The sequence below is a fragment of the Manacus candei genome, unplaced genomic scaffold (assembly GCF_025592945.1).
Source record: "Manacus candei isolate 608988 ecotype Guabito, Panama unplaced genomic scaffold, ASM2559294v1 h1tg000047l, whole genome shotgun sequence".
In the NCBI taxonomy this organism is placed as follows: Eukaryota; Metazoa; Chordata; class Aves; order Passeriformes; family Pipridae; genus Manacus; species Manacus candei.
The window spans coordinates 12,152,112-12,177,570 of record NW_026138095.1 but is presented as its reverse complement, the minus strand read 5'-3'; the positions used below and the strand labels follow the sequence as shown (position 1 = coordinate 12,177,570).

The 25,459-nt window shown below is 46.6% G+C and overlaps 1 protein-coding gene and 4 long non-coding RNA genes across 12 annotated transcripts in view; 3 read left to right on the top strand and 2 right to left on the bottom strand.

The window, feature by feature from the left end:
- The window catches only part of LOC127475874 (uncharacterized), a 72,781-nt gene that overhangs the window by 13,139 nt on the left and 34,183 nt on the right, over positions 1-25,459 (top strand). The gene's annotated exons all lie outside the window — the stretch shown is intronic.
- The window catches only part of LOC127475860 (uncharacterized), a 53,852-nt gene continuing 28,589 nt past the window's right edge, over positions 197-25,459 (top strand). For 4 of the 6 annotated variants that reach the window (XR_007906354.1, XR_007906353.1, XR_007906352.1 and 1 more), the window contains exons 1-2: positions 197-313; positions 1,031-1,141. This is a non-coding gene — a long non-coding RNA (uncharacterized LOC127475860). Of the gene's footprint in view, positions 314-1,030; positions 1,142-24,653; positions 24,677-25,459 lie in introns of those variants that run through there. The other 2 variants (XR_007906355.1, XR_007906356.1) reach the window with 2 other exon arrangements.
- Positions 2,814-4,935, bottom strand: LOC127475867 (uncharacterized). Of its 3 annotated transcripts, none has more exons than XR_007906366.1 (3): positions 4,214-4,935; positions 3,259-3,409; positions 2,814-3,157 (listed from the first exon to the last, which is right to left on the bottom strand). It is a non-coding gene; the product is annotated as an uncharacterized LOC127475867 (long non-coding RNA). The 3 variants fall into 3 exon arrangements; XR_007906365.1 differs by lacking the exon at positions 4,214-4,935 and adding an exon at positions 4,042-4,160; XR_007906364.1 differs by lacking the exon at positions 4,214-4,935 and having other exon boundaries at positions 3,259-3,472.
- LOC127475865 (uncharacterized) lies at positions 5,158-19,352 on the top strand. Its single transcript, XR_007906361.1, has 3 exons — positions 5,158-5,380; positions 16,271-16,676; positions 18,987-19,352. It is a non-coding gene; the product is annotated as an uncharacterized LOC127475865 (long non-coding RNA).
- On the bottom strand, positions 7,427-24,742 carry LOC127475856 (myosin heavy chain, skeletal muscle, adult-like). Its single transcript, XM_051798061.1, has 38 exons — positions 24,521-24,742; positions 24,289-24,432; positions 24,041-24,197; positions 22,730-22,757; positions 22,520-22,631; positions 22,342-22,434; positions 22,140-22,203; positions 21,950-22,048; positions 21,741-21,844; positions 21,527-21,665; positions 20,688-20,806; positions 20,441-20,590; positions 19,925-20,095; positions 19,191-19,509; positions 19,010-19,080; positions 18,248-18,335; positions 16,983-17,100; positions 16,700-16,823; positions 16,482-16,618; positions 16,125-16,380; positions 13,989-14,231; positions 13,721-13,897; positions 13,491-13,636; positions 13,313-13,403; positions 12,836-13,225; positions 12,466-12,592; positions 12,173-12,291; positions 11,398-11,594; positions 10,844-11,027; positions 10,592-10,757; positions 10,304-10,428; positions 9,802-10,110; positions 9,498-9,701; positions 9,084-9,209; positions 8,821-8,991; positions 8,628-8,732; positions 8,409-8,504; positions 7,427-7,704 (listed from the first exon to the last, which is right to left on the bottom strand). The coding sequence occupies exons 1-38, from the start codon at positions 24,725-24,727 to the stop codon at positions 7,552-7,554; spliced, it is 5,829 nt and encodes a 1,942-aa protein (XP_051654021.1). The 5' UTR covers positions 24,728-24,742; the 3' UTR covers positions 7,427-7,551.

Here is a 25,459-nt window from a genome sequence, read left to right as displayed (position 1 = left end):
TGTTCAGCATTTTTTATTGCTTAATGTTAGTTTTACAGTAATTTTGAAGACAATTCCCAGTGGGATTTGCAGCTTGCAAATGCTATTCTCAGCTATGCTGTTAATATTTATAACACATGCCAAGAGGGATCTTTGTGCCTGTGGACCGATAAGGAATGTGTAGCCTCATACTGAAGATCCCTGGGTAAAACAAGACCTCTCAGGAATGCTGGCATGAGACAAGGAGAAATGCCAGAACACTAATTCTCTGGTGCAAAGCTTCTCATTCTGACACTTTAGCTAAGATGTGCCTAGGCACTGGATCCTGGAGATGGTAAGGATGATTTTCACATAAAAAGTTCTTTTTATTCTATTGAAAGGTAGATGTTGTGTTGAATTCAATGAAATACGATGAGTACTTTCTCTGTTCCTGGTATAATGTATTTAAACTGGGTAATGGTGGTTTATCTAGGTAAGATGTGTCCTTCAGAGACTTGAGCTATGAGTCCAGATGAGCAATGCTAAAAAGGATGGACAGGAAAAAAGTTGGGGATTATGTCTAGGGAAAAGCCAGTGTTAAGACTAACAAATAAAAGACTGACTAACCTGGTTGAGCTAGTTACTGATTTGGCCATTGCAGAGACAGAACACGAGTGACCTTTGTGCCTGTGGCTGTTCAGAACCTCCTGTGTCTCAGGGTAGCTATGGATGGACCGAGGCGGCCTTGTGATCTGATCCTGTTCCTTCCTTCAGAGACTGATTTCTGCAATGCTTGATACAGTTGTTATTTGATCTCACAGCAGGGAAAACAGATGTGCATTCTGAAGTTTTAACAATATATATTAAACTTAAGAATGTGTTTATTTTGCTCTGATGACACCTAAGTATCTGCCTCTGAGGAAAAGTAACAGTCTTCCAAAGTGAAGAGGGAGGGCAAAACTAGCTAGAGATTAGTGACGGTTAACTCACAGCACTTTTAGATTTAATGATTAACAGCTTTTGACTGTGCATGAGATTTCCATGGTTACTCAAATTCCTTCCATCTTGACAGCAAATGTCAGAGAAAGATACATGAGCAGTAGGTTCTGGACGAGGAGGTGACATTCAGGATGCCCTTTACATCACATGCCAAAGCAGCTGAACAGCTTCAGTTACAGAACAGGTGAGTGGGGTGGACAGGCTCTCATGGCAATGGAAGGAGAAGGCAAAAGGAGTTGGAGAGTGGCATGGAAGGAGAAGAAATGAGAACAGCAGCATGAAATAAAATTAGGAGACACTTGATTGTCTCGTTTCTCTGTTGACTGCATTTGCAAGAGAAACAGGGGGAAGCTACACTGTGGAGATAGACTTGTTTAGATTTGCACAACTAACCTTTTGTTTCTCTAAGTGAGTGTTGCAATTATATAAAAAATGTTTACCTCCTTTCTTCAAAAACAAATACATCAGAACATTAAATTATGTGAGACATTCTCAAATGCAGAAAGAGTTTGCAGTATTTTGATACCACATTTTCCGTTGGTAATTACGATGTTCATTATTTACACAGAAAAAACAGGATTCTCAAAATTTGCTTTAATTTTCAAGAATAATAGGATAACACCTCTTACTGAAGGATGGGATATATTTGTATTTATGCAAAATTACCCTATTTTAATAATAATCTAATCAGCTAAATGTGCAGTGAGCACTTCATTGGTCACTGCCATGCCAGGTGGCACAGATCAGTCTCCTCAGCTCAGTGACAAGTCCTTCCAGCCTGCCATGTATTCCTGGAGCAAGGAACTTTGTAGGCTCTGGGACCAGAGCCATCCCATGACCCCACACTGCTCTTGCACTCACACAGTAGCTAAGCTTGGACTTTACCTCTTTGGGCTCTGATTCCAAAACCTTGCTGTGTGCTGGGCTGTGTTCCTCCCAGCAGTCCCGTGCTGTCATGGTAGGGCTGGAGGGGTGAAAGAGCACTATCATGAGAGCTGTGCAGCAAAGCTGAGGGGCCAGGTGAGTTCCTCCTTGCCTGGGGTGTGATGGGGAGCTCACAGATGAACTGGTGAATCTGCCTTTAACGACAAAGTGTGTCTGAAATGTTTATGGCCATTTGTGCTGGCACACAGCATTTGTGTTCCAGAGATCCCCTGCCAATCCCTGCCATGTGGGTCAGAAGCTCTATTTGAGCCCAATAACTGCATCTATTGTAAACTTTTCTCTGAGAGGCTTTTCTTTATGGTCATTATGGATCAACATTTTTTTCAGGACCTTTGCACTAGTACTGATCACATGACAGACAACTGTAAAAATAGTGCATCAATGCAAAGTCATCTCTGCCCCCCACGCATAGCAAATAGTCACAAAACAAGAACAGTAAAACTTTAGTTTTTCATTGGTGTTCTACATGTGTTCTAATAAAGTAATATATTTGATTCTTAATAAAGCTGCACTGTAATTCCCTGGAGAATATGTAGGACCAGAATAATCTATCTAAAGATGACTTCAGGCAGAGCACAAGTTGTCTGAAATGATTAGTTTAGACTGAAAATTACAGCAAGTTGTAAGAATCCTAAAAAACCCCTGCAAAATAAAACATCCAGTAAGTGTGATATGAGTTTAAAATCCCAAGGAATATGATAATTTTCAAGTAAGGCATATAATATATTTAAGGTATTTATAATTTATGGTAGATATTTTAATAATTTTATTTTGTTCAAGATATATTGTCCAAAGTAAAGATACTGTTTTTCTTATTCACTTAATTACCAATCCAATCCAGTTGTCCCTGCTACAGAAACATTCTAGGCCTGCATAACATCCAAACACAAACACAAAACAAAAAAATTCCCTTGAAATATCAAAATAACCTTTTTTTTTATTTTCAATGTTAAATTGTGATGGGTTACAACCTCCACTTCCTTTTCTTCTTAATTCAAGAGCCATAAGCCATCTCATATAATCTTCCCAAAAGCACTTTCTTTCTCTTCATTCAATTTCCTTCTGAAAATCTGAGACAACTGCTCCAGTTTCCTAGAGTTACTTCTAATTCTGATGCCATTTTACCCTGCCAAAGGGCTTGGATGTCCCTGTCCCAAAAGCTCTCATGACCTTCACAAAGTCTGCTGCGTAAGAACCATGTGGGTAATCACAGCTGGTAGTTGTGATAGTCAAGGTGGAGTCAAGAGGGCAGTTCCTGTGGCAGAAATATGGTGGTGGTTACCAAGTGTGGCACTGAATACCCCTGCTCTAAAAGGCAACAAAACTCACAGGACGGGGTGCCCATGTATTCTTTACCTGCCATTGTGTGTTTTATCCCAGAATCTCTTGCCCCTTGAGACCCAGGTCTCTGTCAGGCTCATGCTGGGACAGCCTCTTACTGTCTCAGTAGCTGCATCATGAAGGAAAAGTCACATTCTGGGCACAGAGTCCTCCTTGGAGAAGGGATCTGCAGAACCAACGACATGAAGCACAACTCATTTAATTAAGGCGAGTATCTGTTCTTGGCCTTCCAAAGCCCCTCCCTCCTGCAGAAGTGAGTAACTCACTGCCACATGCCAGGGCAGAAGGAGAGGAAAGGCTTTGCCTGGGTCAGTGGGAGGAAGGAGGTGACTGTCGGGCGCTGGAGCTGGAGGGCACTTCTGTGCCTGCAACCTCAGCTGCACAGACACCCCCAGATGGGACCGTGCCTTTTGGGACAAGAACAGCATCTTTGGGGGTGGGTGTCACCGATGCCCTTCCTCACCTGGGGTCTGCATGTGCTGCCATGGTGCAGTGAGCACTGATTGTATGGGAAGCCTTTGAGCATTAATGCTTAGTGTCAAACAGGGAAATGCCATGGAAGCAAATCCTGTTGTTCCACACTTTCGTTTACATGACAGGTATGCCCCAGGGACACACTGAATGTGCTCCCACTTCAGACTAGCATTCAGCTCTTGGGACTCGCATCCTCTACCCTGAAATCCCACTTAGCCTAGGTGCCTGGTCCTCAGCACGTGCTATTCTGCCCCACTGATCTCCCATTATGCTGCTCTACCCAGCAAGGGAGAGGCAGCCTGGGTTTCAGGTGTATGTGATTACCTGTGCGTTTTGAGGTGCCCTACAGGTGGGAATGGCTTATCTGCACTTTAGTCTGCAAAGGCTTTCTCTGTTGCTCCTGCTGATCCGAGCCCAGGATGTGCTTGTCTGCAGCAGCTGGCCCTTATCCTAGGAGGAGTGAGAGTGCTCCAAAGTCCTGGGCCTCTCCTCATACCTGCACTGTGAAGGTCCAGCCAGATCACGGGTGCCAAAAGAGGTGCTGCAGTCGCTCTCCTGAGGCTGCTCTGCAGAGTGTGCAGTGGAGGTGGCAGGGCCCTGATGCTGCGTGTTGTCCTTTTGACAGTCACACACTCCCAAGCAGCTGCGTGGTTCCCTTTCTGGGCAGAGAGCCCAGTGCAGACCTGCACACTGACCAGTGTCTGCTTCTGTCACCTCAGGGTCTTTTCTTCCAGCATCGGTGAGTGGAACATTCCCAGATGTTCTTCGGCCCATCCCACCCGACTTTGTTCTGTCCCAGTGGGGAGCAGATGAAACCGGCTGAGTGCCCTGGTTGCCTTTGAACCCTTGTGCTGTGATTTGCTCCCAGTCCGTGGGCCCGGCAGTTGCAGCAGGTTTAAAGCCCCCCGGCTGAGTGAGGCCGAGCGGCTGCTGTGCAGAGGAGCAGCTGCCCAGAGGAGGGTCCCGTGATGGCTCCAGGCTGCCATCCCCTGGCAGTGGGGCCTGGAGCCGAGGGGGAGATCGGGGCTGCCCCGCTGAGCTCCCTGGGACTGACAGGGGCCGGGTGGGGCCGGGAGAGGCTCCCCCGGCTGCCCCCGGCAATAATTCCATCGTCTTTCTGCCAAGGATCCCTGAAGGAACTTGTCTGTCTTTCCGTGTCGGGTGACAAGGCCCAGGCTGAGGATAAAGCTGATGGGGCCGAGGCCGTCAGAGCAGCAGCGCCAGGGCTGAGGCGACAGGCACAGCCCGGGCCCAGCTGATGGCCCCGGTCTGGGTGTGCTCTGTCCGGTGACCCCGGGGCCGGAGCTGGCAGGGACGGGCTTTCCGGAGCTCTGCAGAGGGCCCGGGCAGTCGGGCTGCAGGTGGGGCTGGGTCTCCATGAGCACCGTGTCACGGCCACCAGCCTGGCCAGGGCTCCTCCTTCAGCCCAGATGCTGCCGTGGCCCTTGAGGGATCTCTGGGCTTCGGCCCTACAGCCTTCGCTCAGCGAGTGCTGGGAAAGCACAGCTTGAGCAAAGGGATATGGCCCCTGCAGCGCTGCCGAACCTGGGAGCAAGCCCTGCCTCTGCCTTCTTCCTTCTTCCTCACCCAGACTGGGACTCCAGGGTGGAGGCTGGAAAATGCTGCATTTTCAGAGCTACAGCCCAGCCCACCTTTTCCATGGGTAGGTTTACAAGAGGGGGGATACCCCCTCGACCCCAGTGAGCCCCAGCTGACTGCTGGAAGTACCTGGGCAGCTGCTGTGTTCCCTGTGGGACAGCACGTCCCAGGAGATAGGGGAGAGCACCCAGGTGCTGGGTTGGCACAGCACCGTTGCACGGGCTCCAAAGGGGCCACTCTGGATTCAGACTGAGCAGGGAGAGCACGCTCGGGCCGCAGTCTGACATTTAACCTTTCAGCTGGGAATGGAGCTATGCTGGAGCAAGTCTCCCTGGGGTAAGAATAGCATCTGCTGTCTTGGGACACAGCACAGTTGTCCAGCTCCTCCACGGCAGCACATGGCACTGAGACACAGAAGGCAGCCTACCCTCCCAGGAATGTCTCAGGCACTATTAGTGGAAGTGAATCATGCCCACAGACAGGCACGACCCTGAACAGGAGTCTTAGGAGAGCAGGGCTATTTTGGGCCTTTGTCACTGCAGAGGAAAGGAGACACATGATGTCTTCACGTAGCTGCCTGCTTCATTTTCAGCCACATGCGTGAGAGCTGGAGAGATAGCAGAGAGCATGTAACTGTGTGCAAGTGAAAGGGGCAGGAGGCTGGAGGAAGAAACAGTCTAAAGAAGGCTGTGGTAGGTCAGAACAGACACAGTTATAGCCCTTGATGTGAGAGCTGCTTCTTCAGTGACTTGACTGCCTTTTCACACCGGTGCCCTCTGAGACAGCGCTTTTGGACAAGTATCAAAGAAACTCTCCAGGTGTTCCACTTGCCAGTAGGGCCAGGGCTCACTCCTCTCTTCCCTCTGCCTGGCTTTGCTGGCTGCATTCCTTCATTCTGGTGACACATCCTCAAGCTTCCTCAGTGCAGGCAATGGGAGGCAAAGGGTGGTGCAGGGTCTGTAGAGCAGGGTTTCAGAGAGTCTCAGAAGTTAATGCTTGCACCAGCCATTCCAGCTAACAGGGATACTCATGGATGTTGTGTGCCTTCAGACTCTACCCAGCCCCCCTGAAGCTTTGGAGATGCCTGCAGGTGGGACTGCCACCCAAGAGGAGCAGTCAGCTTACAGGTGGGCTTGGGCAGGCAAAGGCTAAGGCCAAGAGGCCCTGCCTGTGGTGGCAGGTCAATGCATGCTGTGAGACATTGTCAGAGAGGACTAGTCTGGCCAGGTGTTAGGTGGCTTTCTTAAGGTCTTTGTGATTGAAGGCTGAGGTTTGCCCCTAAACAACCATCTCCCATTGCTCTCTGCTGAGATACAGCACTGACAGCACTGACAGAAGTTCTGCTCACCAATGCTCACAAGGGACAGTAATGGGAGGAAGGAATGGAGGGCTGCACCCATCTGTTTTCTTCTTTTCCCTTGTCTGAGACAGTGCCATGTGCAGCCTGTTGTGCAGGAGGTGCCAAGGCTGACCTCTGAGGTGATCGTTGAGGAGGTGTGTTGGTGCATGTGCTGTGCGAGAGGTGGGTACTAAGGGAGAGTCCTTCCAGCACGGGGCCCCAGGCGGGGCTCTGCTGTTTGCCCACTAAGAGGAAACTGGGAGCAGGTGGTGGCAGCAGCTGAGGGGATCCAGGGTAAGGGAGATGGCACAATGTAGAGACACTGTCAGTACGCAGTGACCAAAATTGTCTCTTTCAAGGGACTGTTGGTCCTTGATGGTGCAGTGCGCTGTAACCTCTGATTGCTTGGGGTAGGCGTTTAGGGTTTGTGAGTGGCAGCATCAGAAACATGGGCAGGGAAAGGAAAAAGGACAGGAGATCACCCTCTCTTGCCTCTCCCATGGGAAGGAACTTGTGCTGAAAGGACAATGAGAGAAGCATTAGGAGCACGTGAAGGCAGGAGCAGGACAAGGAGCTGCTGGAGACAAAAGAGAGCGCAGGCTGGATTTTCAGGAGTCTCCACAGGAATGGCCAGATTCTAAGTTTGCAGGTCCTCAGTCCAACATTTGCATCAGCTCCCCTTTCCTAACCAGGAAAAAGTAAGGAGTCTTCTTCTCCAATGCAATATCCCGAGTATGGTGAGAAAACCAAACCCAAAGAAGGCACTGGTCATGGTGTGTTTGCAGAGGAATCTACTCTTTATTCACTAGACACTGAGGTGGGTACATTGCAGAAGGAAGTGACAAAGGGTTCACATTTTGTGCAGCCCGCAGGTCACTTTGTACCTCATGACAATCTCACTCTTCCTCTTCTATCCTCCTATGAAACTCCCGACTCTTGGCTCGGAGCTTGTTGACCTGTGACTCTGCAATGTCAGCCCGTTCCTCGGCTTCCTCCAGCTCGTGCTGGATCTTGCGGAACTTGGAGAGGTTGACATTGGAGAGCTGCTCCTGGGAGAGAGAAGGAGTTGGTGGTGAGGAGCCCAGGGCAGGGGTGTCACTGCTCCTGTGCCTTGGCCTGGGGGAGGGCACAAACTTCCATCCACCACCCACCACAGCTTATCCGTGAGTCTCAGTGAGATCCTTGAAAACTCCTCAGTGCCCCTCTCACAGACCCCCCTCACTGAGTCCAGAAGCCTTTGTCTGGGCTGGGCTGTTTGCCACAGTGAAGAAGCCACGCTCAGCCAATCATAAATTCAGGGACTGCAGGATTGCCTCAGTTCCTCCCTGAGTGCTGCACGCCCAGAAACAGGCAAAGGGTCCCTGCACAATTCTAAGAGCTGAACACAAAGTGGCTTGGGAGGATACTTCCAACACCTTCTCTGTCTGCTATCAAAAATTTGAAACTAAGTTATTTTCAAAACTTCTTAATGTACTGTACTGTCCTTACCATTAATAAGACTCCTTCTTACAGGCTGCTTTGTTGTCCTGATGCAAAAAATGCTGTGTGCATTTGCCCTCTTATTAGTCTTGTTAGTGACTCATTGATTTCATTCTCCATGTGAGGCTGATTTAGGAGCCTTTCAGAGAACTTGAAGAACTCCATTATTGACCAGTGACACCTTCCAGCTTTCTTCTATTGGGCCAAGCTTCCTCAGTGGCCAAGCTACCCTCTTGGAAAGTGTTTCTTGCCAAGCACTCAGAGTGATACTTACAGCCTCCTCAGATTGTCTCTTGTAGGATTTCACCTTCATTTGCAGCTTGTCCACCAGATCCTGTAGCCTGAGAATATTCTTTCGGTCTTCCTCAGACTAAAGCAGTTAGCAAACAGGAAAGAGTGTGAATTGTTTCCCCCACTGTGGCAGGTAGCAATTCCCCTTGGCAATCAGGTGCAAACACTTTCAGTTTTTGCAGATGCCCACAGGGGCCATTACCTGGTAGGTGAGTTCCTTCACCCTCCTCTCGTACTTGCGCACACCCTTCACGGCTTCAGCGCTGCGCTTCTGCTCAGCATCAACCTCCCCTTCCAGCTCCCGCACCTGCAATGAGAAGCCCGTCCCTGCAGCTTCCCTGGGGGTGTCTCTCCAAGAGATGGGGTCACTCATGCACCAACACAGCCCTACTCACCCTGGCCTCCAGCTTCTGGATTTGCTTCTTGCCTCCCTTCAGGGCCAACTGCTCGGCCTCTTCCAGACGAAGCTGCAGGTCCTTCACCGTCTGGTCCAGGTTCTTCTTCATCCTCTCCAGGTGGGCACTGGTGTCCTGCTCCTTCTTCAGCTCTTCTGCCATCATGGCCGCCTGAGCAGAGCAAAAGGTCAAAGCCCTTGTGGGGCTGGAGACATTTTGGGGAGAATACATCCCCATCAGCAATGAAAGGAGCCCCGACTCACATCTGTGATGGCCTTCTTGGCCTTCTCTTCAGCATTGCGGGCCTCCTGGATCGTATCCTCCATTTCGCCCTGAATCTGAGAAATGTCTGTCTCCAGCTTCTTCTTGGTGTTGATCAAGCTGGTGTTCTGTGCAACAGGAAGGACATGGCAAGATTTTTATTCTAAGGTCTGCAATAACAAACCTACTGCCTGAGCCAAGTCTTTCCCGTTCCATCGGCAATTGTGAATGTGGAATTCTTTGTACAGTGGTTGTTTACGTAATGCCAGTGGTGGGCTCGGGTGATGGACACTGAGCATGCCTTTCCTGGCGGACAGCAGTAGAGAGGCCATTCTAGTACTGCCTGTCCCCTGGTATATTCCAGCTCTCTGGGTTTGTTATGTGTCAACACGGCTGCCTTTGCTCCCTGCCCTGACCTGGGTATGGAGGAGCTGCACACGTTCTGTGGCATCCAGGAGCTCCTGCTCAGCCACTTTCCTCGACCGCTCCGTCTGCTCCAGGGCTGCCCGTAGCTCCTCAACTTCAGCCTGCAGCAGGTTTGCTCTGCGCTCCACCATGGCTACCTGCTCCTTCAGGTCATCCTGGGTCCTGAGAGCATCGTCCAAATGGATCTGGGTGTCCTGTAAGAGAGACAAGAGGAATTACATCGTGTCAGTGTGCGCTTGAGGGCCAAAAATGTCGGGGATCTTATTGCTCTTTCTGCAGCTCTGCTGAACAGACCTTGAGCACTCCCTGTGTGTTTCTCAGGTTCTTTTGTGTCTCTGCAGCCACACGGTTGGCGTGGCTGAGCTGGATCTCCATTTCATTCAGGTCTCCCTCCATCTTCTTCTTCAGCCTCAGGGCTTCATTCCTGCTCCTGATCTCAGCATCCAGGCTGCTCTGCAAGGACTCCACAATTCTGAGGTGGTTCCTCTTCAGCTGGTCAATCTCCTCATCTTTCTCTGCTATCTTCCTGTCAATCTCAGACTTCACCTGGTTGAGCTCCAGCTGCAGGCGCAGGATCTTCCCCTCTTCGTGTTCCAGAGAGGCCTGGACAAGTGGACACAAACATGGGGAACACTGATAAACCTACTGCTTGCTTTCTAGGGAATTAGAGAATATTCCAGGAAATCTCAGCTGGCTGCCCTCCGCAGCCAGAACAGAGCAGAAGCAAGGCCTTTTTAGCATTGTTTCTGCCTTGCTCACACATTTAGTGCAGACAGCAATGATTCTGGCCAGGTACCTCAGCTTCCTCCAGAGCAGCCTGGATTTCAGATTTCTCCTGCTCAACTTGCTTCTTGACTTTCTCCAACTCATGAATTGCCTTTCCTCCCTCCGCAATCTGCTCCGTGAGGTCGGAAATCTCCTCTGTGGGAACAAAGACCAATGGCTTGCTCAGGCCCAGAGCAGAATGGGAAGGGCCCTGTCCCACCAGGGTGACAGGCATCTTTGCAGAGCTGCAGGCACAGACCCCGCAGCAATGCTCAGCTGGTGAGAAAGCCCATCCCGGAGCAGAGGGCCAGGGACTTACGCTGCAAGTTCTTGTTCTCCCGCTTCATTGTTTCCAGGTGGTCCAAGGACTCCTCATAGGCATTCTTCATCTTAAACAGCTCCGTGCTGAGGGAGCGAGACTCCTTCTGGGAGGCCTCCAGCTCAGCCTGCGTTTCCTCATACTTCTGCTTCCATTCTGCCAGGATCTGAAGAGAAACGGGGCGTGAGTAGGGATGTGGCCATCCCGGGGGGAGGCTCTGCCCAGGAGTCCCAGGGCTGGAGCCCAAAAGACCTTGTCAAAGTTCTTCTGCTTCTTGTCCAGAGCAGCGCAGGCAGCATTGGATCGCTCCACATCAATCATCAGGTCCTCCACTTCATTCTGCAGCCTCTGCTTTGTCTTTTCCAGGGAGGCACACTTGGCATTGACAGCTTCGACGTGTTCCTCTGCATCCTGCAGGCGCTGTGCCAGCTTCTTCCTGGGAGGAGATAAGCACAGTGGCAGCTTAGAGCTTAGAAGGGAGTCAGTTCTGCACTGCCATGAGTGGGCAGTTGGCCACTTTGGGGGGTTCCAGCTGAGCACTTTTCACAGATCCTAAAGGATCTATCTCTTCTGTGTCCAAGCACCTATGAAGGATTTAGGCCTGTCTTAGCACTTCTAGCCCTAAAGCCTATGCTTTCCCTTCCAATATACACTTTTTTTCTCCTCCCTGCCCTACCTTCCCTTCACCACAAAGACAGTATACCCCTGCCTTCATCCTAACCCTGTCTCAGCCCACTCAGAGACTCCCATTTCCCTTGACCGCTCTCAGTCTTCTGCAGTCATTTCTCATCCCACTCCCCACGTACTTGGCCTCCTCGAGCTCCTCCGTGCGCTGAATCGCGTCCGTCTCGTATTTGGTTCTCCACTGGGCCACTTCACTGTTGGCCTTGGACAGGGCGCGCTGCAGCTCCCCCTTGGCTTCCTGCTCCTCCTCATATTGTTCCCGGAGCAAGTCACAGTCGTGGCGAGCGGACTGCAGGGCGTGGGCCAGGGCGTTCTTGGCCTTGGGAGACAATTGGATGGGGACAATTAATTTCCTGTGAGACAGCGGAATGTTAACTTCACGAAAGTGGTTGAAGAGTCTTTCCATCTGACATTTAAAGTCAACCCAAGGGAAAATGGCAGATTGATTTCACATTTAGAGAACTTTCTTATCTCTTCATTCATTCAAATGTAGAAAGTATTCTCAGGAGAGATGATGGATAATTCTAAATGACAACTGTAAATCAGGAAATTGATGAATCCCTTTAAATATACTCTAAATTTTCAGCTTAGAAAAGTAGACTAAGACGCACAATTTTTTTTTAGATATATCTGAATCATTTTTTATATGCCATTATAAATCTGAATAAAGACCTAAAAATGTTTTTCTCTGTCTTAGTATTCAAATTGGAGAGGATGTCTTCCTCAATTTCCCTTCCCACACTAGAGATTAAGGTGGCAAAATTGTCCATCTTGTTTAATAGCTCAAAAATTAAACTGATATTGCTAACATTCTGATTTTTTGTGAGAGTAGGAAATATCCTGAAAGAAAACAGAACCTCAGTCCAAAGTCAACACCCTTACTGGAAGTACATTTACCTTTATTTCTTCCTCTAAATGTCTCTTTAGTTCCTCAATCTGTTGAGTGAATGCCTGTTTGCCTCTGGATAGCTGAGATATCAAACCATCTTTTTCTTCCACTTGGCGTGAATATTCACCTAAGAAAGTTTACAGACAGACTGCAATTTAAAATCAATACTAAGTCAATGTGTCTTTTAAGCACTGTATAACAGATCACAGAGACTAGATCAATTTGAGCAAAGTTTCATTCCTTTTTCTGTTATCATTAATTACAGGTTGTCCCATTCCAGAGGCATGTGGGGGTATGTTACCTGCTTCTGTCTGCAGACGAGCTCTTTGAGCATTGAGGTCATTGATCATGCGCTGATGCTCTTCTTCCTTTGTCTTAATCTCACTCAGCTGGTCTTCCAGGGTGCGGCACATCTTCTCCAGATTTGCCTGTGGAGGTCACAGAGAATGAAAGAAGATTAGGATCTAGACGCCTTCTTATTCGGAAAAGCAGGACTCTAAGCAGAAAAACATGAACAGACTTGCAAGGTCTGGACTGTTCCCTGGTGTTTGAAAGTAAGAAACACAGCTCCATAGAGAGACAGGGAGTTAGATGGTAACCAGGCCATAATTTGAAAAGACGTATTTCAATGGAATTAATTTCCAAGTGGTTTTCAGTCTATTTTTCCATACCTTGGCTTTGGAGACAGACTCCATGTTACTGGCCAAGTCATCAATCTCCATCTTGAGCTCGCTCTTCTCCTTCTCCAGCTTCTGCTTGACGCGCTGCAGGTTGTCGATCTGCTCCCCCAGCTCAGCTGTGCTGTCCGCGTGCTTCTTGCGCAGGGCGGCAGCCGTGGCTTCGTGCTGCAGCGTGGCCTCTTCGAGGTCCCGGCGCATCTTCTGGAATTCTGCCTCCCGCTTCTTGTTCATCTCCACCTGAGCTGCCGTCGCCCCTCCTGCTTCTTCCAGGCGCTCGCTGATCTCCTCCAGCTCCCTGGACAGGTCAGCCCGATGCTTCTCTGCTTTAGCGCGAGAGGTTCGCTCGGCCTCGATTTCCTCCTCCAGTTCCTCAATACGGGCCTGGAGAACACGAGGGACCCTTCACACCCGTGCCCTCCTCCTCCCTGAGCCGAGCCTGGGGCAGGCAGGGGAAGGGCAGACACTTGCCTGCAGCTCCTTGATCTTCTTCTGTAGTTGCATGCCCAGGGCTTGTTCATCCTCGATTTTGCTCTGGATCTGGCTGATTTCAAAGTCTTTCCTTTGGGCAAAGCAAAGTGGGTTACAGCTCAAAGGAAAAAGACAAGAGCTGCAGCCCAGCACTGAGGTGTCCCAGGGCCACACTCACTTCTTCAGTTTCTCATCCAGCTGCTGCTTATCATTCTCCAGATCCATGATGCTGTCCTGGGCCAGCTTCAGGTCTCCTTCCAGTTTCCTCTTGGCTCTCTCCAGGTCCATGCGCAGTTTCTTCTCTTGCTCCAGGGACCCTTCCAGCTACACAGAACAAGGCCATCAGTGCTCCACCAGCCAGCTCAAACTCCATACCTGTCTGTTCCTGCTGTGTGTCCGTGGGCTTACATCGTCCACTTGCTGCTCCAGCTTGGTCTTGGCTTTGGTCAGTGTATTGACTTTGTCCTCCTCTGCCTGCAGGTCATCCAGGGTCTGCTGATGGGCCTCTTGGAGGGCTTTCTTCTCTTTTGTCAGCTTGGCGATGGTCTCGTCCAGGGCTGCCATCTCCTCTGTGAGGTTTTTCACCTTTAGGAAGAAGGGAGCAAGTGTAAATCAAGGAAGTAGATATAGAGTGGGGCTCTTTTCTGGAGTGTGGGTGAGATTTTCTGCCTCGTACCTTGTTTTCAGTGGCGTGCTTTTCCTTTTCCACCTTGGCCAGTGTTAGCTCAAGGTCATCAATATCTTTCTTCAGCTCTGAACATTCATCCTCCAGTTTTCTCTTCTTGGCTGTCAGCTCAGCATTGATTTCCTCCTCATCCTCAGCCCTTTCAGTCACTTCTTTAACTTTGGCTTCCAGCTGGATTTTGGTTTTGATGAGCTGGTCACACCTTTCCTCAGCATCAGCCAGGCTATCTGCCTCCTGTGGGGGAGACACAGATTTTCTTGATTTGTTTTCTGAGCTTTTCTATGTAAGTAGGTGTGTATGTTGAAGCAACTTTAATCTTGTTGATCATTTTGGGGTTGGTTTTGATGTTGGTTTTTTTTGTTTGTTTGTGTGTTTGGTTTTGTTGGTTTGTTTGTTTGTTTCCCTGGGATGCGTTATACAGCTTTTGAGGTGAAACAATATTGATTTCTAATCTATTTTCTCTCTCCTAAAAGTTTCTCAGAGTTTTGGTAGGTGTGAGAATTTCTCATGTACCTAGAGGAGAGGGGGCTTGGAGACATTTTTGTTCATAAACACTGCATTAGATATCTATCCTTCGGCAACGGAATCCTTCTGAACCTGTTATGAAGTTGGGAATAAAGGGTCTGATAGTCTCAACAGTAACTGAAGAGAAATAAGAATCCTCTCTCTATAAATGTATGAATGCTATTGCTTAGGCAAGTGGGGTAAATCAGGTGTGTCCCTTCCATGCTGTATTTGGGGTGGCATGTGCTGATTTCAGCTGATCAGTTCCTTGTCTTACCCTTTGATGGGCTTTTTTTATCATGAATTTGTTTTGTTCCAAAGGAATTTGAAAGGAACATATATCTTAAGATATACAAGAAAGTCCAATGGGATATTTATTTTTCTTATACTAAGGAAAACAGGTAACATAGGGGTGCCCATTTTCTATGGAAATATTCAAATAACTGTAATTAATACAGTGTTCTATTTTTAGTTGGCAAATTAGGTTATTTATAGGGTAGATTTAGATGACTTTGTAAAGTGATATTTAAGTATATTTTTGCTTATATTTTTAAGCAATATTCTATTTTTGTGAAGTCCTGTGTGTCTACAGGGTTCATGGAACTGTGATGGCAAAATTATTAATATTGAGATTGAGAGGTCTAGCCATGAATTTCTTTACTTAGAGAATATTTCTTTCAACTAAAAGTTAAATTGTCCATGATTGTTTCCAATTCCCCATACAGATGTACCATTCCTATAAGCTCCACCGTGAACCAGTCTCTCCACATAGTCATGTTATTTACTGTTTGTTTCCTTAGAATTGCTGTAGTTAAGCTACTTAAGTAGAACATCCCTCCAAATACTTATCTTTGTTAACATTGAGAGGGTTGGTTTTCCTCACCACTTTCTTTTTTTTCTGATACAGTGTGTGAATTGGGTCTCTGCAACCAGTTGGCAGAGAAAAGGGAGCTCAGGGGGCTATATGTCTGAATGTTGGGGAACTGACACAAATATTAATGCAAAAAATGGCTTTTAGTGCAAAGGAGCATCCTTTTAATAAAAATAACTTCTTAGCTAGAACTCTCAATCTTAAATATTAATAATTTTACTACCACGGGATGTTGCTTATACTGGAACTACAATATGAAATCCAGACTAGAAATGCAAAAAAGCCCTGCAATGTTCAAAACCCCCAAGAACTTCTGCTTCATTATAGATTTCATACCATTTAAGTCTAAAACATAGAGTGCCACTTTGAACTCCAGTTTGCATTTATACTCCAAAATTAATTCATAGTTCTCCATCCTGGTGAGATGGAGATCCTTCCTGCAGCATTCACCGGCTCAGAGGGAATTGGGGGTGCATTCTGCCCTGAGTATGTCATGTTTATGAGCTACATCTGCCTCTTTCCTCTGAAGGCAAGAGTACTGACTCCCAGTTTCTCCCTGTTTCTTTGCCCTGGCTGTCAGTGCTCATCACACCACTGCCAGACGTTTGTTTCCTCACCTTCACATACATATGACAGATAATTCCCCAAATATATGACTTTTGGTCTTCTACAGTCTGACCTTCTGTTCACAACGAACAGTCTGAATGTACATATCCATTTTCTGAGTGATAAATTATTGGTGATAAACTCACAGCTTGCACTTGGAGCTGCAGGTCATTTTTCTCCTGAAGCAAAGAAACCATTTTCTCCTCCAACTCCTTCCGCTTTGCCTCAGACTTTGCAAGCTCTTCTTTGGTTTTCTCAAACTCTTGTTTCATGTTGGCCATCTCCTTCTCAGACTCTGCACTCTTCAGCAAGGGCTTGATCTTGAAGAACAGCTTCATCCAGGGCCAGTGTTTGACATTCATGAATGCACGAATGTTGTACTGGATGCAGAAGATGGACTCTCTGGAGCATAATTCAGATGTGCAATGAGTATTTTCAGTCTGAAAAGTGTCAACACTTTCCCTCAAGCACAGTGAGTTTAATTGAAGACAAGGAATGTGTACCTTCTCTCCACCATTCTCTGGTACTCCACCCTCATCAGGAAGCCTCTGCACCTGGCCTGTGTGCGGGTGATGAGCTGTGCCAGCTTCTCATCCCTCATCTCCTCCAGGAGCCCCAGCAGCCCAGCTTTGAAGAACACCTTAGAGAGGGAATGTTGCAGCACATCACTGTCAGGCCGGGCAAAGCACAGGCACAGAGTGAGGGAATGGGGGGTTTGTACCTTGGTGTGTCCAAATTTGTACTGGGTGTGGTCCACATCGATTGAGCCAAGGAGCTTCTCGGAAGCCTTCTTGCTGTCAATGAATTGTCCCTCTGGGATGGCACTGGCATTAAGCACCTTGTATCTGTGAAAAGAGGAAGAGAAGGCTACTTTTTCCCAACCAACGCACAGGAGCCACTAAACCCCGCCAGCTCATATATAGCTATTTTTGACAACAGACTGAATGGACCTATGAATGGACCAACAACACTTTTAATGATGCTGAGAAGTGCAGTGCTCTTACCTCTGTTTGAAGTCAGCATAGAGGACTCTGCTGGGGAACCCTTTCCTGCAAATCCTGATCCCTTCCAACACGCCGTTACAGCGCAGCTGGTGCAGCACCAGCTCGTGCTCCATGGCACCTGAGCAAGGCAGAGCAGAGCACAAAGGAATAGCACAGATTCCAGTGTGGAGGGGAATCACAGAATATGCCAAATTGGAAGGAACCTTCAAGGATTATTGAGTCCAGCCCTTAGCCCTGCACAGGCCCATCCCCAAGAGTCCCCCCCTGTGCCCCAGAGCATCAGCCAAACCCTCCTGCAGCTCTGGTAGCCTTGGGGCTGTGCCCACTGCCCTGGGGAGCCTGGGCAGTGCCCAACCAGCCTCTGGGAGAAGAACCTTTTGCTGAGATCCAATCTAACCCTACCCTGACACAGCTCTAGGCCATTCCCTGGCTGCTGTCCCTGATCCCCCCAGAGCAGAGCTCAGGGCCTGCCCCTCCTCTGCCCCTGCCCAGGCAGTTGGAACTGCAATGATGTCTCCCCTCAGTCTCCTCTTGTCCAGCTGAACACACCAAGTGCCCTCAGTGTCCTCACACACCTTCAAATCAAGGCCCTTCCCCATCCTCGTTGCCTCCTTTGGACACTCTCCAATGGTTTCAGATCTTCCTTCCATTGTGTCCCCCCCAAACTGCCCCAATGTTGAGGTGAGGCCGCCCCAGGGCAGAGCAGAGTGGGACAATCCCCTCCCTGGCCCAGCCGGCCATGCTGGGCCTGATGCCCCCAGGGTTGCCCCACCTGGCTGCCAGGGCACTGCTGACTCAGGGTCAACTGGCACCCACCAGGACTCCCAGGGCCCTTTCTCAGCACTGCTTTCCAGCATCTCACTCCCCAGTCTGTCCATTCACCCTAGGGTCAGAATCTGGCACTTCCCCTTGTTCCCAGCCCTCTAATCTGTCGAGGTCTCTCTGCAGGGCCTCCCTGCCTTTAAGGGGCTGAACAGTTCCTCCCACTTTTGGGTCATCTGCAAATGTGCTGAGTATTCCTTCCAGTCCTGTGTCATTCATGAAGATGTTGGAGAGCACAGGGCCCAAGATGGAGCCCTCTGGAACCCCAGTAGTGACAGGTCACCAGTCTGATGTCACCCCAATCCCTGTCACCCTCTGTGCTCGACCCATGAGCCAGTTGCTCCTCAGCCACATGATGTGTTTATCCAGCTGTGGGCTGGGCAGTTTGTCCAGAAGGAATGGATGTATCAGAGCAAACTCTCTTCCTACTTGAGCCATCTTACCAGGTGTTTTAGTCTCATTTGGAATGATGCAGCGCACAAAATGGGGGTGAGTGCTCCGTAGATTGGTCATCAGCTTGTTTAAGTTCTCCTAGAGGAAGCAGGTAGCAATGTTAGTTTTCTATGTCCAATGTTTGAGGCATCAAGCCCAGGTAATGGCTTCACAATGTCTCAAGCTGGGCTTCAGAACACTTAGATAAAGCCAGAGAAACCAAATATTTCTTCTATTTGAAGATACTGAACACCATTTTTAAAGACTGAAATACTTTTGTGTTGTTATTGGGCCAGTGAAAATAAATATAAATTTCACACATTCACAAAAAGTAATTGACTTCTAGATTTCTCACATTCTGCCTTCAAAAGTCAGGCTATTTAAGTTTTTAAAAATGGGGGTTTATTCCAATAAGATAAATATCCGCTTGGAAATTACTTTCAATTCCTCAACAGAAATGCAGGAATACTCATATTATGGTCATAGTCTGACCCAAAGACATAAAAATACAAAGATCTCAATGAGAGCTGCTCAAAAAAAAAAAATAAAAAAGGGAAATACACGCAGATTATAAGATTTTCATGATTTTGAAGACTGAATACTTATTTTTGGACACGACAAATTAGCAATATTAAAATTGATCCTGGAAAACCTGATGTGGAATTTCTAAAGATATTTAGCACCATTATAGTCATGTAAAATAGTCCTTTCAAATTTAATATTAGCTCACCCCCTTCCTTCCCATTTCAGAGGTAACAGGTGCAGTACTGTACCCGGAAAAGAGCTGAGACAGTCTGGAAAGAAGAACCCTTTTTCTTGCCACCCTTCTTTCCACCACCAGCCTCTGCAAATTAAAGGGAAAAAAATTAAATTGAAAAACCAATTTTAAATGTTTAGTATTTATGGCTTCAATTCTGTGTCAACATTGTCCCATGCTGAAAATACAATTTTCACTGAACTGACCTGCCTCTCCTCCACCATAGCTGGCAAAGAGTAAGGCCAAGGTCTTCACAGATGATTTCTGGTACAGCCCAATGACAGTTTCATTCAGGGGGTCCTTGTTCTTCTCCAGCCACCCAGTGATGTTGTAGTCCACTGTGCCAGCGTAGTGCACCAGGGAGAAGTGGGCCTCAGCCTTGCCTTTGGCAGGTTTGGGCTTCTGGAAGTTGCTGGACTTGCCCAGGTGCTGGTCATAGAGCTTGTTCTTGAAAGAGGTGTCAGTTGCCTTGGGGAACATGCACTCCTCTTCCAGGATGGAGAAGATGCCCATTGGCTGGGAGAGATTATAATAGGTACGAGGGAGAAACAGATTTTGGTTGGAAACTTGCTAGAGCCAGAAAAGAAAGCTGTTCCCACACATTTTATGACAATAAGTCAGAGAAAATTAACCAAGGTTCAACTTTTTTCAGTGTTTCTGTTTCATTTGAAGTGATGGAAATACTGTCGTCTCCATAAAACCTACTTACTGATAGTTGCCTATAGAACATGACTGCCTTTTATATTATTTCTTTTTGTAATCTAGCAGTGAATTCTCTCACCAAAAGTCCTGATATCTGAGTATGATCTCCAAAAACCCTTCCACCCTGTTGCCACAGGGTATGTACTTGAAGAAGCCAAAATAGTCTCATGTGCTTCTTAATTACATCTCTTGGCAAATATAGATCTAACTTATTCAACACAAAGCATACCTTCTCAATGAGCTCAATGCAGGCAGCCAGGTCCATCCCAAAGTCGATGAATGTCCATTCAATTCCCTCCTTCTTGTACTCCTCCTGCTCCAGCACGAACATGTGATGGTTGAAGAACTGCTGCAGTTTCTCATTGGTGAAGTTGATGCACAACTGCTCAAAGCTGTTGAACTGCCAGATATAAAAAGACATACAATGCTTTCAAGGATCAGCAATAATAGCAAGGTGTTTTCTTGTACAATCCTAATTCACCAGGGTTGATACTATAAATACAAGTCATTTTCTTGTGTAGTTTTCCTGTGGTATATTTTTAGGATAGGCTTTGTATTTAAAAAAGAGAGGTTTCAAATTCAGAGCAATTGAAAGATTAGTTTTCAATCTTTTTTTTTTTCAGGATTAAAAATGGTGATTCCAACAAGCCCTACAAATAAATGTAGGAACATACTCCCTTCTATTAAACGTCTCAAAAGTTTCAATAGTTTTTCCATGGAAATGCTAAAAAACTGTGTTCTTTACATCAAAGATCTCGAAGCCAGCAATGTCCAGCACACCAATGAAGTACTGCCTGGGCTGCTTCGTGTCCAGCTGTTGGTTGATGCGAACAACCATCCACAGGAACATCTTCTCATAGACAGCCTTTGCCAGGGCACCCACTGAATTGTTCACCTAAAGCATAGAGAAAGGTTTGGAGGTTACTACACACAGCAGAGGAGAAACAACACCAACCATCAAAGCATTTTCCAGATTATTCTTTTTTTCCTACCTGCTGCACTGTTTGGCCCTTGGTCACGTATTCATTCCCCACCTTGACTCGGGGGTAGCAGAGGGCCTTGAGCAGGTCTGCTGAGTTCAGACCCATCAGGTAGGCAGCCTTGTCAGCAACTGAACACCAGAAAAGAGAAAACAGTAAATATTCAACAATTCCAAAAATTTGGTCCTTGATGGACTGTTCCAAAAGTGCACAACAATATCTGTCAAAGCCGCAAAGCTGATTTCTCTCCTGTCTGCAGGATTCAGAGTCTGCAACTCTTTCTGAGCTTAATTTTCTACAGTTGTTCTTCAAGAAAGCTCATTGCTTTTATCCTTTTTCAGGTGTAACTATGGGTCTTCATGTGTACTTTCTAGTTATATAGCAAGAGGATTCATCACTCAGAGAGATGGAGGCATGAACAGTCCTTCCTGCTTTGACAGAGACTAATCAAGTACACATCTCACATCAGAGTTCACTCCAGTAGGTGAGAGTGAAGAGAAGCAGTTTCCCTTCCTGGTAGGGCTGAACCATTTCACTACTCCACACTACAGCAGAGATTGCAAGATGTATTTCAACTTAAGTATGACTAACAATGGTGTAGGAATTGACATCCATGGCTCCAGTTTCCTGGCAGGGTATGCCAGATCTCTTACTTATGAAGTAGTCACAGATAAAAAGTACAGGTACCATTAGATGAGATACGTCTCAACTGTCATCTAGTCATGGAACAACTACTCTTCTTTTTAGTTTACACATTTGCATATTTAAAGCCTGAAATCTACCTAAGTCCTTCTTGTGACAAAGAATATCTCTTTTGGAAAGAATATCTCTTTTGCTGACTCTGCTGATACCTTCTGTGCCATCAGGCTCTGCCTGCTCCTCACGCTGCTTCTGCTTGAACTTCAGGTTCCCGTAGTGTATGACAGCCCCTGTCAGCTTGTAGATGGCTGTTTTCTCATCAGCAGAGAAGCCCAGGATATCAATGGCACTCTAGCAACAAAAAAATAAATGTACATGTACCAGGGCACCAATCCACCGTATGACCTGTTTGATAAAGTTACTCACATCTGTTGCCATCAGCTCCTCCTGGTCATCAATGCTGGGAACAGTGATCTCACCTTGACTCACATAGTGGAAATCGTAAGGGTTGGTTGTGATGAGGAGCATGTCTGAAAGAAATAAAGGGGAAAAAGAAGATTACTATAGCTTTCCAGATGACACAATGAACTATTTCTCAGTAATCTTCCTTCAAAAAAAGTTACTGATCTTCCTACCAATCAGCTCTGGCTTCTTGTTGGACATGATCTGATAAAAGATGTGGTAGCTTCTTTCCGCCTTGAGCTGGAAAGTGACTCTGGACTTCTCCAGCAGATCTGTCAAGGATGGCAGGACAGAGTTAAGCAGAAGAACTGGGCAGGAGTGGGGGCTTAGAAGGAATGGGACCAGTCCAGGAGAATCTCTTACAAGTTTCAATATCAGCAGAAGCCAGTTTGCCCGTGGCCCCAAAGTGGATTCTGATGAATTTGCCCTGTTAAGGAGAAGCAGCAGCATTTCAGCTCAGATACATTTCATTGCCATGTCCTCATGTGAGAATACCACTATCCCATCACTCTTGTTATAACAAGAAGGGATTTTTGTGTAAGCTCAAAACAACTCATCAACTCACAAAGCGCGAGGAGTTGTCGTTCCTCACGGTCTTGGCGTTTCCAAAGGCCTCCAGCAGTGGGTTGGCGCTGATGATTTGATCCTCAAGCGTCCCCTGCAGAGGGAAAATTACTCATGGACTGTGTTGAGTTGACAGGGCAATGACAGCCCAAGTGTCCAGTCTGTTCTTCCTGACTCACCTGCATTTTGCCTGACTGCTCCTCCTTTTTCTTCTCCCCGCTGGCTGCAATTGTTGCAAAGTACTGGATGACACGCTTTGTGTTCACAGTCTTCCCGGCACCGGATTCTCCGCTGTCAGAGCAAGGAGAGAAGCAGAGAGCGTGTGGTCAGGCAGGAGGGGCCCTGGCCCTGGGCAGCCCCTCAGGGACCCGAGCAGGGGGTGTACGTACGTGATCAGGATGGACTGGTTCTCCCGATCTGGGGAAGAGACAGAGATAAGAAACCTTTTCATAGTATTTATGAATAACAACAAATTTGAGAACTAGGAGAAAAATAAGAACTGAAGCTTCCAGAGAATCCAGGAACAGAAAAAGTAAAAAGACCTGGGAATTCTAGTAGGTAGTTTTGATGCTCCCAGCACTACTTCATCTATTAGCAACTGATTCAGTAAAGACATCACTTCAGAGAAGCTTTTACAGTCTTATGCCTTTCCTGACGTTGTCTCTTCATCAAGCCATTTACCTCTTATTAGCCAAGTAAATGTAATGAAAATATAGAGGTTATACTTTGGTAGTATGTAAGTTGTTCTTAACCTAAAAGTTTCCTGAATAATCTTACGGAAGTTTTGAGGCATCATTAATGACAGAAACATATGACCAAGCTCTTTCACTCTTTTTCACCTCTTCTTTATAATCTCTATAAATACAGAAATTTTTCAGTCTTGAGATCATCCACTGATAACATTTATTTGTGATTTTTCTATTCTGAATGTATTTCCCAATTTCTAAGAAAAGAAGAAGTTCTAAATTCCCACACACCTTTGATTTCAATGTACATATAGGGAAGAGAAAACAAGAAGTGGAAGGAAGAGGAAAGAGCAGAAAGAAATTTTTGAAGTCATTCAATTTAAATGCTAAAAGTTTTATTTTTTTCCTTGACATCATTTTCTGAGGTTTACTTTTCACTATTGCAGTTGATTTTTAGTTGCAGTCACAAATCAGTGTAGGAGTTCCAGATGTTGTTAAAGTCTGTATGTACTTTAGACATCTTTTACATAATGCAAGCCATTTGCATAATAATCAAGTCAGGCTTATGTACCTGTTCAAGGCAGAGATACTCTGTTTTGCTTGTTAGCATTGATGCTTGAAAATTTAAATTGACTTAATGCACTTCATTTATAGGGGCCATGTCATTTAGCTGTACTCTGTAGTCTCTGTCTGAAACTAATTTAGTGGTTAAGATACATAAATCTATTCATATATGTAAGATTCCATTACAGTCAGTAAAGTCTATATAACAAAATAGGTGGTTTTTCCATTGAATTTAGTCTATCTACATTATGTCCAAGTCTTTAGTGATTCTAATGGGAATACAGACACTCAGCTTACACAGACCATTAAAGCTCAGTGCATTAATCTTCCATTAATTTCACACACACACAATTTTTTTTAAGTGGGGTACCATCTTTTTAGAGAATGCCCTACATTTCCCTCTACAGAGAGATGATTGCAAGAGCAGCTCAAAGGAAATCAAGCACTCACCAGTCAGCATGAACTGATAGGCGTTGTCAGAGATGGAGAAGATGTGTGGAGGGGCCTCCTGGCGCTTCTTGCCTCGGTAGGCCAACACCACCTCCGGGTTGTACACGGGCAGCCACTTGTAGGGGTTGACAGTGACGCAGAAGAGACCCGAGTAGGTCTGCGAGGAAGGGACACAGCACGTTGGCTTCCCCTGGGCATGGCAGAGCAGTTCCTCCAGCTGCCCAGAGGAAGCTGCTGCTGCCACTTACGTAGATCATCCAGGCTGCGTAACGCTCTTTGAGGTTGTACAGCACAGCGGGTTCGTGGAGGTGGGTCATCATGGCCATGTCCTCAATTTTGTCATACTTGGGAGGGTTCATGGAGAAGACTTGATCTTCCTTCACAGTTAGGGTCTGCCAAGGAAACAAAAGATCCACATATGTCAACTGAAAACTCAGAATATGAATCAAATGTTGTCCTTCAGGCTTGTTTTTCGCTCACCTCTCCCTTTTCAGTCTTGACAGTGACTTTCCCTGATTCCCTGCTCTGAATTGTCCCTTTCACAAAGGATTCCTTTGCGTGTACCACAAAGACGGATGTCTTGGCATCAAAAGGCTTGTTCTGGGCTGCAATTCTCTCCTTTTCTGACTTTCGGAGGTAAGGAGCTGCCTCCCCAAAAACAGCCATCTCAGCATCTCCAGAGGCCATGCCTGCACTCTATTGAAAACTTGTCAGCAGAGACGTCTGGGGGGAGAAAAAGAGTTGTAGATCACTCAGAAAAATGATATAATCTAGATCAGTGAGAAAACTCCTTGTTCTTTAGCTAATAAATTGCTAACTAATCTCCAAGGTAAGCTCTTAAGAAGAAACCAATTAAATGCACTTTGACTTGAAGTTAAAAATATCTTAGTCTGACCCTAGAGTAAGATTTAGTATTCTACAACATGTAGGTCTTATAACAATAAATAGAGCATCTTCTGAATATTGAGAGCAGCTTGGTAACTCACCTTGATGAATTCTGACCAGATTAAAGTTTTCCACATAAAAGAATCTACAGCCAGAGAAAATCCGTCTCTGATCTGGTCCTTAATTAGAGTCTTCAGGAGAGTATTTTCTTGCTAAAAGAATTATCTTTTGTGTTAAAAATGAAAAATTACTTCACTTTTTATTTCCCCCCTATTTTCAATTATCTAGCCTAAGCAAATTCAGCAGAAATATAATAGGATTTATGAAGAGAACTCGTGCAGCTGTTTAAAAGCCCTGTCCTGTAGATTAGGAATGGATTACTCAGTGTGTTACCTTTGGAGTAGTCCTGGAATCTGGCCAACCCTGTAAAACAGGAATGGCGGTTGTTTCTTATTGCTGAACAGAATTCTACAACAGAATAATTGTAGATTGAAAATACAGACATGCACTGAAATTACACTGAAAATTTTTGTT